Source organism: Macrobrachium nipponense, chromosome 23, assembly GCF_015104395.2.
Source record: "Macrobrachium nipponense isolate FS-2020 chromosome 23, ASM1510439v2, whole genome shotgun sequence".
NCBI lineage: Eukaryota > Metazoa > Arthropoda > Malacostraca > Decapoda > Palaemonidae > Macrobrachium > Macrobrachium nipponense.
The window spans coordinates 10,547,090-10,563,212 of NC_061090.1; the positions used below are offsets into that span (position 1 = coordinate 10,547,090).

At 37.0% G+C, this 16,123-nt stretch overlaps 1 protein-coding gene across 1 annotated transcript in view; it reads right to left on the minus strand.

Annotated features, from left to right (window-relative positions):
• Positions 1-15,730, minus strand: part of LOC135198609 (CLK4-associating serine/arginine rich protein-like) — a 162,916-nt gene extending 147,186 nt beyond the window's left edge. Inside the window, exons 1-2 of the mRNA XM_064226349.1 lie at positions 15,581-15,730; positions 10,219-10,338 (exon numbers count right to left, since the gene is read on the minus strand). Coding sequence (XP_064082419.1) covers positions 10,219-10,329 — 111 coding nt within the window. The 5' untranslated portion in view covers positions 10,330-10,338; positions 15,581-15,730. The remainder of the gene's footprint in view (positions 1-10,218; positions 10,339-15,580) is intronic.
• Positions 15,731-16,123: the final 393 nt, after the last annotated feature.

A 16,123-nucleotide genomic window follows, 5' to 3' on the forward strand; every position in this document is an offset into this window, starting at 1 on the left:
AAAGTTTGTGGCTATTTTGGGTGATTAAGAAATTTTGTTTATGATCGAGAATTACCGTACATGGAGAAACATTCCTTGGAATTGGTAATTATCTCCGTAGTTTACTTTATAATTTCTTTTGAATTTGTTTCCTTAATTTGTTTTGTTTTAATTTAATTCTGGTTTGTTCAATTAATGTTTGAGGCTTTATTTTTCCTAAATCACTGTAAATAAAATTGTGCTAATTAACTGACCTCAACCTTCGTTGTGCAAACCAAAGTAAAGAGGAGTTAAAGATAACTACTAACTACCTAATTTTCTGAATATTCCGAGCCAAACAACTCTACGAAGAACCTCGAAGTCACGGTCGGAAGGGAAATGCAGTCCAACACCAACCGTCAAGGAGTGATTTACTCTCCCTCACCTCACCTTTGGATATTCTGTGGATTTATATTCTTCGTCATAGTGCTGGACATTTTTTCAGGACAACCCAACAACGATGGGACTCATTGTGTTCAGTGCTATGATACTGAGCGTAATACCATGAAGAATTAAATTAACTCTACACCTCGTCTGATGACTGTGGAGGCGACCTCAGTGATGGCTATGGAATTATCATATCCATTCTCTATTTCATCCTATGAAGTCACTATAAGGGCTGGCTCAAGGAGGAGTGGAAAGCCTAGGACAGGAGTATATTGCCAATGCTTCTAGGTTTGCTGACCAGAAGCAGTCACTACTCCAAGTGAACTAGCATCAACTGACAACCAACTACATTTTAAATATTTCTCAAATTGATTTAGAATCTACAATGTTAGTTTCTGGTATTGCAAAAAGTAAATATTTGTTTTAATAACACGGTCGTTTGTCCTAAGTGATTTTTTTCTGCTCATGGTCTACCGTGACAGGATTGAGGATGTTGGTTGTTAAGAGTTGCTGCTGGTTCGCTTCCAAGCTAGTCAGACGAGGTGTAATTAACTTTTATATTTCCTTGGTTAAATTTTAAGATTACGTATATTTCCATTACCGTTTTGACTTTATTTGGCTTTATATCTTACGGAAACTGGTATCAAGATGACCGAGTTATTGATTTTCTTTTCTCTTCTTCCCAGCTTTTTCCCATTTTTATATGGGGTCGCCGTTTCGGATGAGCCGTTTCATCTATTTCTATCTTGCACTTCTGCCTCATCAATTCCCTTCTCATGTAAATCTCCTCTCACACAGTCCTTCCATCTCTTCTTGGTCTCCCTCTCTTTCTTCTTCCTTGCACTCTACTCCCATAGTATGTCTCCCAGCGTGGTCCTCATCTCTCCTCAAACAGGTGTCCATACCATCTCAGCCTCCCCTCCTGCACTTTCTTTGATACTTCACCACCTTAGTTGACCCCCTTATGTAGTCATTTCTGATCCTATCCAACTCTTGGTTACCCCAGATCATCCACCTAAGCATTCCTCATTTCTGCGGACATCCATCTTCTTTCTGCTCTGCTTTTCTCATGCTTGCTGTTTCCGTACCATACAGCATTGCTGTTCTTACCACCGTCTTGGGTGAAATTTTCCTTTTAACCTAAGCGGCACTCTTTTGTCACAAAGAACTCCCGAGGCCGCTCCTCCAGTTGTTCCAGCCTGCCTGTCACCCGATGTTTTACTTCTTCTTCCATACTTCCTCCAGCGTTAACAAAAGATCCCAAATACTTAAACTTATCAACTCTCCTTATTTGCTCTCCACCAAGCTGAATACTTTCTCTATCATCCCCCTCAGTGGTGGTACACATATATTCTGTCTTGGATCTACTTATTCTCATTCCTCTGTCCTCCAGTACTTGTCTCCATCTTTCCAATTTCACTTCCAGATCTTCCCTGCTCTCTGCACACAGAACAATATCATCCGCATACAATATGTTCCATGGTACTGTCCCCTCCCTTACTTCCTCTATTATAACATCATCACTATGTTAAAAGATAATGGCTCAGAGCCGACCCCTGGTGTAATCCTACTCTCACCTCAAAACCTTCTGTCTCCCCAACACTGCTCCTCACTCTGGTAAATACATTCCGGTACTCTCTTGTATCAATCGCACATACTTCTCTGCACCATCTTCTCCCTCAGGCTCCTCCATACCTCTTGTCTCGGGACTCTGTCATAAGCCTTTCAAGGTCAATGAATACCATATGTAGGTCCCTTTGTCTTTCCCCGAATTTCTCCATTATTTGCCTCAGACAAAATATACCATCTGTTGTTCCCCTTCCCTTCATAAATCCCATCTGCTCTTTACCTATTTGTACTTCTTCTCAGTCTAGCATCCATCATCCTTTCCAGTATCTTCAAAGTGTGGGACATCAATTTAATGCCCCTATAATTACCACACTCTTGGACATCGCCTTTCCCTTTAAAAATTGGGATCAATATACTCCCACGCCACTCATTTGGTATCTTTTCCTGTTCAAGGATCTTTATCATAAGACGTATGTCCGAGTATTGATTAAATCACGAAAAAATATGTTAGAAAGTCCGTTACTGAAATTTACAATAGGAAGGATCAGTTTTCATCATATAGTGATATTGAACGTTCTACACTGAAACTGAGGCTTGAAGAGCATTTCACGAAATTATCTGACTTAGATTCTAAAATACAAACTTCAAAGTTTTCTACTGACTGTGATGAAGCTGCTTTGGAAGTTGAGCTTGATGCATGTGAACAGTACAAAACTAAAATTCAAGAGAGCATCTCTGCTTTACAAAATTTACCTCAGGTTCGGCATCTGCCTATAGATAATCAGTCACATCAGTCCTTGTTAAAGTGTCCTCATGCTCCTTAACCAACCTTCAATAGTACTGGAGGCGAAGATCTTGGGAAGTTTTTGTTAGAATTTGAACAAACCCTTTCAAAGTTTAAGTTCCCAGAATATGATAAGTTATTGTTGTTAAAACAACAGGTAAAGGGAAGAGCTCTCACATTAATTAACACTTTGGATGTTCAAAGTCAGAGTTATGCTGATGCAAAAGCTTTGCTAGAGAAGGCTTTAGGCTCAAGAGAAATTCAAATTTTTAATACCATAAAGCAAATCTCTTCTATAAAACTTTCAGATGATGATGATCCTTTTGAATATATTGGGAAAGTAAGCAATTTAGTAGCAAGCGTTAAGACCTTAAATATTGATGTTGACATGTTTCTTCAGTTCTTCTTCTGGAATGGCTTAAATGAGAAATTTAAGTGTCATATGACTGCCATAACTAACAAAATTAGGCCATCTCTTGCAGAAATTAGGGATAATTTCTTTGATGCTAGTGAGAGATATTTACAAGGTAAAAAAGGTAAGAAAGTAGAGAAACAAAAGTCTGACACTACTAGCTTGGCTGCCAATGTTTCTTTTGACTCTAAAGTAGGTAAATGCAGCATTTGCAGTAAATTAGGCAAAGATCCAAGCCATTTTTTGAGTAAATGTCCTAACTTTTTATCCAGCAAAGATAAAAGAAAAAAATTGGAGGAACTGGGTGCTTGCTCAAAGTGTGGCTATCCAAGTCACATATTATCAGAATGCAGATTCAGATTTAATTCCAGATGTAAAAGCTGCAAAGGCTGGCATATGTCATTTTTGTGTCCCGATGAAAAAGGTGCTACCAGTAGGAAAAGAAGAATCCAAATTCCGAAAAAGAAAAAAGAAAGAATAAAGCCAGTAACAGTACAGATAGAGTTGAGAAAACTCTGAGAGTGGTTATGGGAGGTGTAGCTGGTAGTTCAAAGCAGTAGTGTTTGCTTGCCTATAAACTGAAGTTTTAAATTGTGAGGTTGAGGGATATACAATTTTGCCAACTTTTAATATTTCAATTAAAGGTACCAAATCTCAGGGTCTTAAGGACACTGGATGTCAAGCAAATTACATTGAAAAAAATTTGGCTCAAGATTTAAATTTGAAAGTTTTAAATAATGCAGTTTCTTTAACCATTAATGGTATTAATTCCTCTAAGAGTTATAAGACTAAACAAGTTGAAATTGAGTTGCCAATTGGTAGCAATAGTTACATTGTATGTGCAATTTGTCTTCCCTCAATTGATGTTTCATTGCAGTTACCTAGGCTAAATGAAGTAGTCAGTGGGTTTGTTTCAAAGGGATACAAGCTAGCAGATCGGGGATTGTTAAATTCTACAGATAGGATAGACAATATTAAATTTATATTAGGATCAGAATCCATGCATTTCATCCCTGAAAAGGATATAGTATTTGGGAAATCAAATGCATCCATTTATTCGATACATGCTTGGGTATTTACTTCAAAGGGAGACATAAATAAATTAAAGAGCAATTTAAGATTCTTGAAGCCTTGTTCTTCCATAAAGTCAAATTTGCAACATATGTTAAAAGCTGTAAATGTACTTCCAACAGGAACTAAAGAGAACGTTTCAGTAGAATCTTCAGCTTTAAATGACTTGGAGACTTCTAATACATATGAGCTGTTTGATGATGATGGTCAGATAATAGAATCTGAGTTGAATAGGGCTACAAATGAATGCTTAGAACTCTCTTGTAAATATTATGTTGGGGAAGACAGAGGTCTATCATGAAGATAATGTAGAACTGAATGACAGGCTTATTGAGTATGCTTTAGAAGAAACCCATAGGACTGTTGATGGAAGATTGTGTATGCCACTGTTATGGAACCCAAAAGTTAGTCATCTGCTAGGCCGCAACTACAAATTAGCCAAATCAGTGTTGAAAACCCTTACATCTAAATTAGAAAAACTACCTGATAAATTAGCCTTAGTAAATGACACCTTTAAGACTCAGGAGACATTAGGCATCATAGAAAGAATTGATAATCTTGAGGATTTTATGGATAATCATCCTGAGCATAGTTTCATGCCTTTCATGGGGGTCTTTAAACCAGAGAGGGACACCACTAAATGCCGTGTAGTTTTTCTTTCTAATTTGTATGAAAAAAGTTCTAAATCCCCAACTGCAGTTAGTCACAACATGGCAATATTTCCTGGGCCTTCATTAAACCAAAAGTTAGCCTCTGCTCTCCTACAGTTAAGATTTGGTAAGTTTTTATTATGCTTTGATCTTGAAAAGGCATTCAATCAAATTGCTTTGCCAGAAAATGATCAAAATAGGCTACTGTTTCTTTGGTATAGAAATATTGAGAAAGCAGATTATTCATTAGTAGGGTATAAATGTTCTAGGTTGAGTTTCGGATTAAGATGTAGTCCCACAATTCTCATGTTGGCCCTCTTTAAAATTTTGATATTGGATGAAGCGGTGGACTCCAAAATAAACAGGATGAAGTCTCTTGTATATCAACTAATGTATATGGACAATGGGGCATACATTACAGATGAGGTAGCTGATCTTAAGTGATTTTTTTCTGCTCATGGCGACCGTGGGCATATTCTGTGCTTCATGATATATTCAAACCTTATAGATTTAACTTGCAACAGTTTGCAACAAATTTTTCATCTCTACAAGAGAATATTGATGATGATTTTGATAAAGTGACCTCTGACCCTATTAAACTGCTAGGTCTTCAGTGGTATCGTTCCACTGATAAGATTTCTACCAAGGCTATCATTTTAGATATTTCAGCAAACACTAAGAGACTTATTTTGAAGTCTATTGCTAGCCATTTTGATGTGTACAATTTTAATGCTCCCCTTCTGAACAGAGCAAAGCTATTTTTGCATGATTTGCAAGTTCAAAGAAATTTGGGATGGGATGATACCTTGACAGACTCTCAAGTGAGGGAGTGGCGTTGTATTGCCAGGCAGGCAAACTCTGCTCCACCAGTTATGTTGGACAGAAATGTTGGAAAATAGGGAGGATTTATTATGATCTTGTAGGATTTGACCGACAGTAGTAAGGTCATCCAAGGGCAAACTCTGCTCCGCTCCCCACCCAGTTATGTTGACATAATGTTGGAAATAGGGAGGATTTATATGATCTTGTAGGATTTGCCGACAGTAGTAAGGTCATGTTTGGTTGCGTCATTTACCTTCTTAACTTGAATACAAATGTTGTTTCTTTCGTAATGTCAAAATCGAAGATTGTCAACAAACAATTGGAGTCAAAATCCATTCCGTCTCTTGAGCTACAAGCATTGTCTTTGGGTACAGAGTGCTTAATTGATATATATCAAGATATTGCTGGAGATCGGTGCATTGAAGCTATAAAGATTAATAAACTGCGAATGTACTCTGACAGTCTGGTTACGGTTAGCTGGGTCAACTCGTATGTACATAAGCTTGATAAAATGCAGAAACGCTCGGTGTTTGTTCTTAATAGACTAGAACACATTGCTAACTTGTGTGAAGCACATCAGGTGGAGTTTTCTTTTGTTTCAGGTGTACAGAACCCAGCAGACTGTGTAACGAGACCTATTTCTCATAATCAGTTAACTAAGACTAATTTTATCACGGGACCAGAATTTTTGACTGATGCATCAGATAACACTATTAGTAGAGATATTCTTACAGTACTGGTTCCAGACCCAGATTATTCTGAAAGGGTAGAAAAGTTTGCAGGATATGTTGAAATTCAAGGCACTGATCATTATCAATTAATTCCTCCTGAAAAAGTATCTAGTTTTGGTAAGCTGGTTAATATTAACGCTTTAGTGTTAAAGTTTGTAAATTGTCTGAAAACCTCCTTAGTTCGCAAACATCCAGACAAGTATTCTCATTTGTTTCTTCACTCTGCTGATTTTAACTATTACAGGGAGGCATATCATAGAGTAATTCTGTTGGACCAGAGAAGTCTGTTTCCTGAGATTTTTGAGTACTTTAATTCTGCTTCAAAGAAATTAAGTGACATTCCACCTTTGGTTTCTCAGTTAAATGTATACCAAGATGATAAAGGGTTGCTGAGAGTAAAAAGTAAGTGTGACAGAATTAAGAAAATTAGGAAATACAGGGAGTATGGTTTTCCATTGCTGATGTCAAAGTGTAGCCCATTAGTTCCTTTGTTAATTAGGCGCACACATCTTAGCTTACACCATGCAGGGTGTTATTCTGTTATACAAGAAATTAGGAAAACTGTTTGGATTCCCCATATATTTTCTTTAGTAAAGAAGTATATAAGGGCCTGTATTGGATGCAAAAGGTTCAGGGAAAGACCTATTAAATTAAATCAAAGTTCTTATCGTGAGGTTAGAATTGATCCATCAAATGTCCCATTCCGTAATATTTACATTGATCATATGGGACCCTTTTATGTTAAAGTGAACAATTCCAAAGAAAAGGTATGGATCCTTGTAATTAGTTGCATGTGGTCAAGAGCGGTAAATCTAAAGCTGTGTGATAGCCTCTCGGTTGAGGATTTGCCAAGAGCCTTGCAGCTCCACATTTATCAATTTGGAATGCCTGAGTATATTGTCTCTGATTTGGGAACTCAAATGACTGCTGGATCCAATATTATAGAGACTTTTCTTTCTGATTTTGAAACTAAAGATTTTCTGAGAAGGCATAATATGAATGAGATCAAATTTGACCACTATTATAAGGGTAACAGTGAACTTGGGGGATTAGTTGAAATCTGTGTTAAGCTGTCTAAAAGACTGATACAAGGAGCTATTGGTAAAAACATTTTACCATACAAGGATTTTGAGTTTATTGTATCTAAAACAGTTCACCTTATTAATCGCAGGCCTATAGCCTTTAAACTCATTGAGGGAATATTCTCTGGAGGAATTGCCTGAAGTCATAACTCCAGAGAAGTTGTTATATGGCCGTGATCTTGTAACATTGAATATCATTCCACAGTTGCAAGGTACTACTTCAGATCCGGATTGGTCAGTTGATCCAGTGGATTTGATAAGGAACTCCTATGAAAAACTTGTTAAAGTACAATCTAAGCTGATAGACATCTATAATAATGAATTTTTAAACCATCTTGTATATCAAGCAACAAGTAAAAAGGATAGGTATAAACCTGTACCACATAAGCAGTTAAAGGTAGGAGATCTAGTTCTTGTTAAGGAAATTATGACCAAAGCCATTGATTACCCCATAGGAATTGTTAACCCCTCTTTACTCGGGTGGGTGAGCAGAATGTAAACATGCGTTTTGCTGCGAACTGAATCTCTCGGTAGTGACTCAAGTTTGGAGGGGTGCCGATCGTAAAAATATTGCCAAAAATACACTAATCAAGACAGCTAATGAAATTATCAGGTATTATTAGCACTATAATAACGCATATTCTCTGTTAGTTTTATCATCCTACAGGGAAAATAAATGATTTTATGAAAAAAAATGTGAAACTCAGTGTCCCTTGTACAAGGGACACTGGTGGTCGGTGAGAAAACTACGGTCTTGAATAGAAATTCGGTCTTACAGAATGTTGGTATATCGCACCTGGAACATGCACATAAAGTATTATCAAAATAGAACCGTAAATAAGCACGTAATAACAAAAAAAAAGAGCAAAAACTAAAGCGAAAGCCCCGCCAATAAATATGGAAATCGCAAATTTTATAGTATATCTTTCAAAAATTGGTCAATGTCATTTTCTACGTTTTCTAAGATTAGTTTCATCACAGAAAACAACTTTAGGGGCATCAGGGTATATCTAAACTAATTTTTCAAGTTCTTGTCCTCAGAAAAAATCGCTTTTTCTCTGGTTTGGTTTTTTTATATATATAAGTTACTATAAGGCTTTATTTCTACCTTCATTTATCTGGTGTTCATATCTTTTATTTGTAAAATGTAATGTGAATAAATAAATAAATACAGTAAATGATGATACAACTGGTTTTTTACTTGGGTAGAAGTTATTACATGTTTACGCTTGTCTGGTTTTGTGATTTTTTGTTGAGACGCAGTTCATCTGTCACCTACACACTACTAAAGCAATAATAATATGTGGGTTTTCATCATACGTCTGGCATCGTGTCATACTGTTTATTTTGCTCCAAACTCTTCAAAACCGAAATTATAGAATGATTGGAAGTCCCTATCTGAAAAGAGGAGTTTTGGTGGTACTACGCGTACCACCTTTATGCACCCGGTGCGGTGTAGTAGACTTGAATGGTGGTACCCACCTACCTCCAAACAAACTTTCGGTAATGAAGAGGTTAAAGAGCTCACTAAGAATATTTACAATGAAGTTACTGGGGCTAAAGTAATGTTAGGTAAAAGTCGAAGATTTGTCAAGCGTCATGTGACAAGCCTGATTCCTTTAATGTCAAGTGACCATTGACAGCATGGCTAAAACTAAGGAGATTCTTTCACGGGAAGACATTTAATCTGCATATATTACGTATTAAGTTTATTTTGTTTTAAATTTATTTTCCATTGATTTTTTCAGATGAAAATTCAATCCCTCCCCTCGGAGTGTATAAAATATATATTTAAATATATATTCCTATAAAATTTTGTAAAGTTTATGGCTATTTTGGGTGATTAAGAAATTTTGTTTATGATCGAGAATTACCGTACATGGAGAAACATTCCTTGGAATTGATAATAATCTCCGTAGTTTACTTTATAATTTCTTTGAATTTGTTTCCTTTAATTTGTTTGTTTTAATTTAATTCCGGTTTGTTCAATTAATGTTTGAGGCTTTATTTTTCCTAAATCACTGTAAATAAAATTGTGCTAATTAACTGACCTCAACCTTCGTTGTGCAAACCAAAGTAAAGAGGAGTTAAAGATAACTACTAACTACCTAATAACTGAATATTCCGAGCCAAAACAACTCTACGAAGCAACCTCGAAGTCACGGTCGGAAGGGAAAAGCAGTCCAACACCAACCGTCAAGGAGTGATTTACTCTCCCTCACCTCACCTTACCTTTGGATATTCTGTGGATTTATATTCTTCGTCGTAGTGCTGGACATTTTTTCAGGACAACACAACGATGGGACTCATTGTGTTCAGTGCTATGAATACTGAGCGTAATACCATGAAGAATTAAATTAACTCTACACCTCGTCTGATGACTGTGGAGGCGACCTCAGTGATGGCTATGGAATTATCATATCCATTCTCTATTTCATCCTATGAAGTCACTATAAGGGCTGGCTCAAGGTGGAGTGGAAAGCCTAGGACAGGAGTATACTGCCAATGCTTCTAGGTTTGCTGACCAGAAGCAGTCACTACTCCAAGTGAACTAGCATCAACTGACAACCAACTACATTTTATAAATTTCTCAAATTGATTTAGAATCTACAGATGTTAGTTTCTGTATTGCAAATAAATATTTGTTATAACACGGTCGTTTGTCCTAAGTGATTTTTTCTGCTCAACTTACGATTTTTTCATAGTATTCTCGTCTCCTTTCTGCTCGCCGCTTGTAATCCACCAGCATACCCCGTATTTTCCTCTCTTGCTTTCTTGCCTCGTGCCACATTGTGTCTGGCATTTAGAATACCTGTAAGTAGAATGAACTTGTGTTATATTAAAAATTAGAATCTATAATAATTATTATCAAGGAAAAGAGTACTGTACAGTATAATACTTCATACTACATTGTAAATCATTCCAAGACATGTGACTAAGTTGAAGAACAACGTATGTTGATCAAGCCCTATAAAAAATAACTACAAAGATATTCTATACATAAGCAACCCATTAATATTGCTAACACAAGTACAATAATTTGTTTGTTAGTTAAACATTATGCTGTCACTTTAAAAAAAGTAAATATATACATACTACAAAAATTTAAGGGAAAAAAAATTATATTTGTGTAGTACTGTACACAACAGTCTGTGCCTCCCTAATGGTTGGTACTGACGTGCTCAATGGTAGAGAAGAGGAAGGTGGAAGACAAGGAGGATACTATATATGTGATGAAGGTTGAATTTCTTTTTCATTTACTAGATTTGTAGCAGCAAGAACTAGTCCAGAACTCTGATGTATTTCTTTTCACCCAAAATCATCCTCTAACACACAATTGAGTCATGCTTTGTTAGTCCCACACATATTAAATATTTGTTCTGTAAGAACTGCTGTTCCTCAGTAATTTTCCCCACCATGGAAAGGAATTTGGATGCTGCTAACTAATCAGCGACACACTTTTCCCTTGGATCCTGACACTGACATTTGTGTCGCTACTTGAACCAAAGAAGCCATCCTCAACTTCCCTTGAATTCTGTTTCTCCTGAGGCAACTTCTTTTTGAGGTCTTCAGGCAGGGGCAATTCTTCCTCATAATTCAACAGCTGGCTTATATGGGTCCGCTGGTGAGTCTGGTGTTCAATTAACAGAGAAAGAACTTCTCTATTTCTCTGTAGATCCCTCTTTTCTTGTTGATGGTGTTTTTCACCCCAAGAGCATCATCCTTGACTTGAGTTAAAATTTTGCCTTAACATGAACAACTGTCAATACCATTGTCAAATTAAAGCCCCGGAAACAAGCTACAGCAGAAAACCTATTTATGACGCTTTATCACAGCCACGTCATTTTCCAATGATATACATTGCCTTACACTTATTAGGAATAGCACTGCATGCTTCCTTCATATCCATGGTACTAATTATTGAAGATAAATTCAATGCAAAGCTGACACCAGGGGTATATATGTATCAATAAACTGCTGACAGTCTAGCCTAGCCTTTTAATATCACGCCAACAAGTTCATAGATTAAGCACATTCTTACTTCTCAGAAATTCTGTTAATCTTGTATTTCCTGCACTATAATCTCTATCAATCTATGCTCATCTCTAGCCTCCTTTCTTGTCTCATAGTTCTCACACAAATGGGTCTGGGTCTTCTAAATGTTCTGGTGTATATAGGAGCCTAGCTGATACTATGACATACTAAGCTACTCTGTGGGATCATACACTATGCTCCTCTGTGGCAATGTGAATGGCTTATCCAAGCTTAAATCAACTTCATACTGGCATGTCTAGTACAGTTGGTAAAGTACTGGTCTCTTTATCTCAGGAGACAGCATTCGCGCCCCATCTGGAGTGAATAGTGAGGCTGTCTACCAGTGGTTACCACAATGAGTGACGTCATGGTAGGGAGTTGGGGTTACCTGGCTGACGTCCGCCTGAGAGGGAACTGAAACTGACGACTTTGACTGTCTATACTGCCATGATTCGTCTGTGTAGCACTATAAATCATCTAGATTTATGTATATATAATGCCAATAACAATCTAGATGATTTATGTATATATAATGCCAATTATAATCTAAGTGAAGGGAGATACAATAAGGAAAAATTACAGAAAGTTACATTGACTTTTTCAGTAGTTCCATATACTGTTTAGCCAAATTCAAATATTTCTGGAAAGATCAACGCAGTTAGATAAGTACTGTATACAAATATTATACAATAAATAATGCTACCTTTAATTCACTAAAACTGAAAAAATAGGGGGAAACACCGCAGTGGATCCATCGTCATCTTGTGGATCAGCCTTATTCACTCGATATTTAATTGGTGAAACAAGAATACACTTACATCTTCAAGTATACCATTCAAAAGATTGCAGTTTCGTCAACATAATGTGATATATGAAAGTGCCATACGAACTAAAATAGGCATGTGAGGTCTTCATAAAATATGTTTTTGAGGCACTTTTTAAATCCAATAAGGCGTCCACCGATTGAGGTGCCGTTCGTAACCACAAAGGATCCAACATCTTTCCCAGCCTTCTCAGCACTCATTTGAAAAATGTTAGCGTAAATATGTAACGTTTATTGATCTTACTCAAGATTGCAGTTGTAATCAGCACAATAAAACAACATTTTATTACCTATAGTATTAGTGAATGTATGAAACTTCTTATTCCCGGGGTCATGGTTTGAACTGAAATTCATTTTCACCTGTTATCGGTGGTTTTATCCTCACTGCCATCACAACTGAAACTCCACAGTGCTTATTTGATTGTAATTATACATGTTTTGGTCTTAATTCACTCCAAATTGCACTTGAACTATGTTGCGGTTCCTGGTTCCTAAGCGCTCACTCCACAAGCACAGTTATGGGCAGCACACGAGTACACAGTTTATGAGGTGCAAAGCTTTATACCCTTAATTGTTAGCTTTACTCATTATTTAAACTTTACTTTCTTACTTGAAAATGTTTATTTAATTCATGTCTATTATCCCTCTTTTGCAACCAAATTAACCCCACAAAATTACATTTATTTCTAAAGTAGATACGAACAGACAACGGCAAAATGACTCATCGTTGCCAATTTAGTGGAGCTTCACACATGTGCCGATGCTTTTACAAACTACGTCCATGAATTCTAGTTGTCATAGTAATGCAATAATGATAAAATTGCTCTATGTATATATACTACAAATATATACGCTAATTTCACTTATTTCTCCGGTTTTGTGTAAGTCTTATACCCAATTTGGAGGGTAATCACATACCAATTGGCAATACTGATAAACAATAGAAGAGTGTGAACAATGCCATAGGTATTGTTCACAGCAAAACTGTTAATATTTGAGTCAGGAATCTACTTACTTTTTCAACAACGAATATTTTCAAATTAATAATCATGAATATGTAAAAAATTTATGCAATTTATGACCTTATACTGCCGTTTAACTATTTATTTAAATAATTATCTGGTGCACGCTACTTCTTCTACCAAAACATCGTAGTTTCCTTGAATAAGCCGCGGTTGGTGTCATTGTTGACGATTGTTGTATAGAAAGTGCCCAGCGTCTATGGGTACAAGTGTTGTGCGGATTTAGCACGTGGAATGGAAAGCTTATTGACACAAGCGACTCCGCAAACATCGAGATGGTGTCAATCTTCTAAATTGTTGGTGTTATAAGTAAAAATTTCAAAAGCGTCATTGAGGTATGTTTGTACTGTGCATGGCTAGACTTTCATAAACCTCTGTTTAATCTCAAAATATGACCTTAATTTCTAACTTTGGAGAAAATATATACTTAGCTACTTCGAAAGGATAGCAGAGGTCTCCAGCTGTTGCTCTCACCACCGATGACTCGTGACTGGTGCCCATCTCCGGTGTCAGGACGTGTTAAAGTACTTTTTCGAAGGGTGGATCTACACGGTGAAAACTGGATCAGCTAGTCCAGTCGGTTGTTTCCCCTATATGGAAAGAACCATCATTGGCCCCCTAACCAATAACCAGCAACCACCTATTCCTCCCTCCCTTCTCTACCGTCTCACTCAGCCAGCGGTGAGAATAAGTATTGGAATTATTTTCACCGTGCGGTGACAATATGCACTTCATAAAAAAAAAATCCCACATACCAAGGTAGGTAGGTAAGTAGTAGTAGACCGGTAAATCCTAATAACTCCGCGACGGGTATTTCTTTGGAAATTACAGTTTCCTATAGTAATCGGGTTGCTTAAGAATTTACCTTTATTTTTGGGTGGTCGACTGTAATTAACCCCCAGGGGCCAGTACTAAATACACTGGACGCCCCAATCCCTAGTGGATGTCGTATTCGCGGTTATAGGTATCTTCCTTGCAATCCGTGCGGAGTTATTCTTTAGAATTAACAGTAGACCTATAGGTACTAGCCCACTACCAAATTCACACCCTAGGTAGGCTACATGGGAAAATTGATCAGATACCTCATTCATTAAGTTCCTAATAGGCTAACCAAAGTAAAGTATGCCTGAGTTCAAAAGTCAATAAGGCTGATTATACCTAGTACTTACCTACCTCCCTTCCCATATGAATTTCGGTAATTCTAAGCCCTCATTTTGCGGTAAAGTAGACGATGGCAGTTGACGTTTTCCTACGTTATTTTACTTACTGAACAAGAATTTAAAGTAATATTTATTCGGACGATTGTAATAAACCCCCAGGGGCCAGTACTAAACACAGAGAAATACATTGGACGCCCCAATCCGCGGTTACGTTCCTTGCAGTCCGTGCGGAACTATTCTTTAGAATTACCCTGCAAGAAACGTAACCGGGAATATAACATCCACTAGGGAATGGGGCATCCAATGTATTTCGCCGTGTTTAGTACTGGTCCCTGGGGGTTAGGTAATTACAGTCGTCCAAATAAATAGCTAGCTATTACTTTAAATTCTTGTTTAGTAAGTAAAATAACGTAGGAAAACGTCAACTGCCGTAGTCTACTTACCGCTGAATGACGCTTAGAATTACCTGAATTTCTAACCATGGTCTACGATTTATTATCATTTTAGGAAAATTAAAGCAAACAGTTGCTGGTATAAGTATAGGCTACTAGCTACCTAGCTAGGTAGGTAGGTGTTTACTTTTGTATTTTAACACGGGCATACCTAGCCTAGGTACTACTAGTAGGTAGGCTAGGCAGCTACCTAAGTAGGAGTATAGGTACTAGCTACCTACCTAGCTAGTAGCAGGTAGGTAGCTAGCCTGGCCTACTACTAGGTAGCTAGGTGCCGACAACGTAAGATTAGAGCTCGACTAGCTACTACTACCTACTAGCTAGGTCTGTCATGAACAGTCTAAAGAGTAAACAGCTGCAAAAATAACAATTCGGTGCTAACCAAAGGAAAAACTATAATGGATTTGCTGATTATTTAAATGTAATAAAAGAAAATAGGTAGCTAGCTACTAACTACTAGTAATAGCTAGGTATTTGGATTCATGAGCCAAAAAGCTACTACCCGCATCCCCTTTCAAACATCTCCCAAGCAGCCATGGGTTTACTTAGAATAGGTCATTACCTTTCTCAGACTGCAGCAATTTATTACATGAATGTCAATTAGGACATGGTTTCACCCTCGAGCATCCACAGAAAAGGTGTATATTTCACAGAAGTAATAGTAAATGTGACACTAAATCAAAGCGACGACGAAGTCTGCCATTTCTTGCTTCTTACTATTCTACTAATTTGGATGAGGAACCTTGTTGGCTTTTTATAATGATTCTCATACAAAATACGTGGACAAAAAGACATATGTCATTAGAATAATCCTGTGTCCAATAAGTTACTTCTCTCTCTCTATTTTTCAGTCAAAGCTGGTTTAAGACGGCAGTCATTACGATTTGGTTTAAGACAATTAAATTCAATAAACAGAAAATATGTGCCAGCAAAAATGTTTGATGAAAAAGAAAAATCAGCAAAAGTGCTTTAAAAATATAATAGTTTGATTTGCCTTTATATCATTGCTCCTAAATATTTGAAATTTTAAACCTCATTAATCCTTTCTCCGTCTCAAATCAGTCCACCACTTTGTACATTTGAGTGTTCTAAGTCCATTATTTGT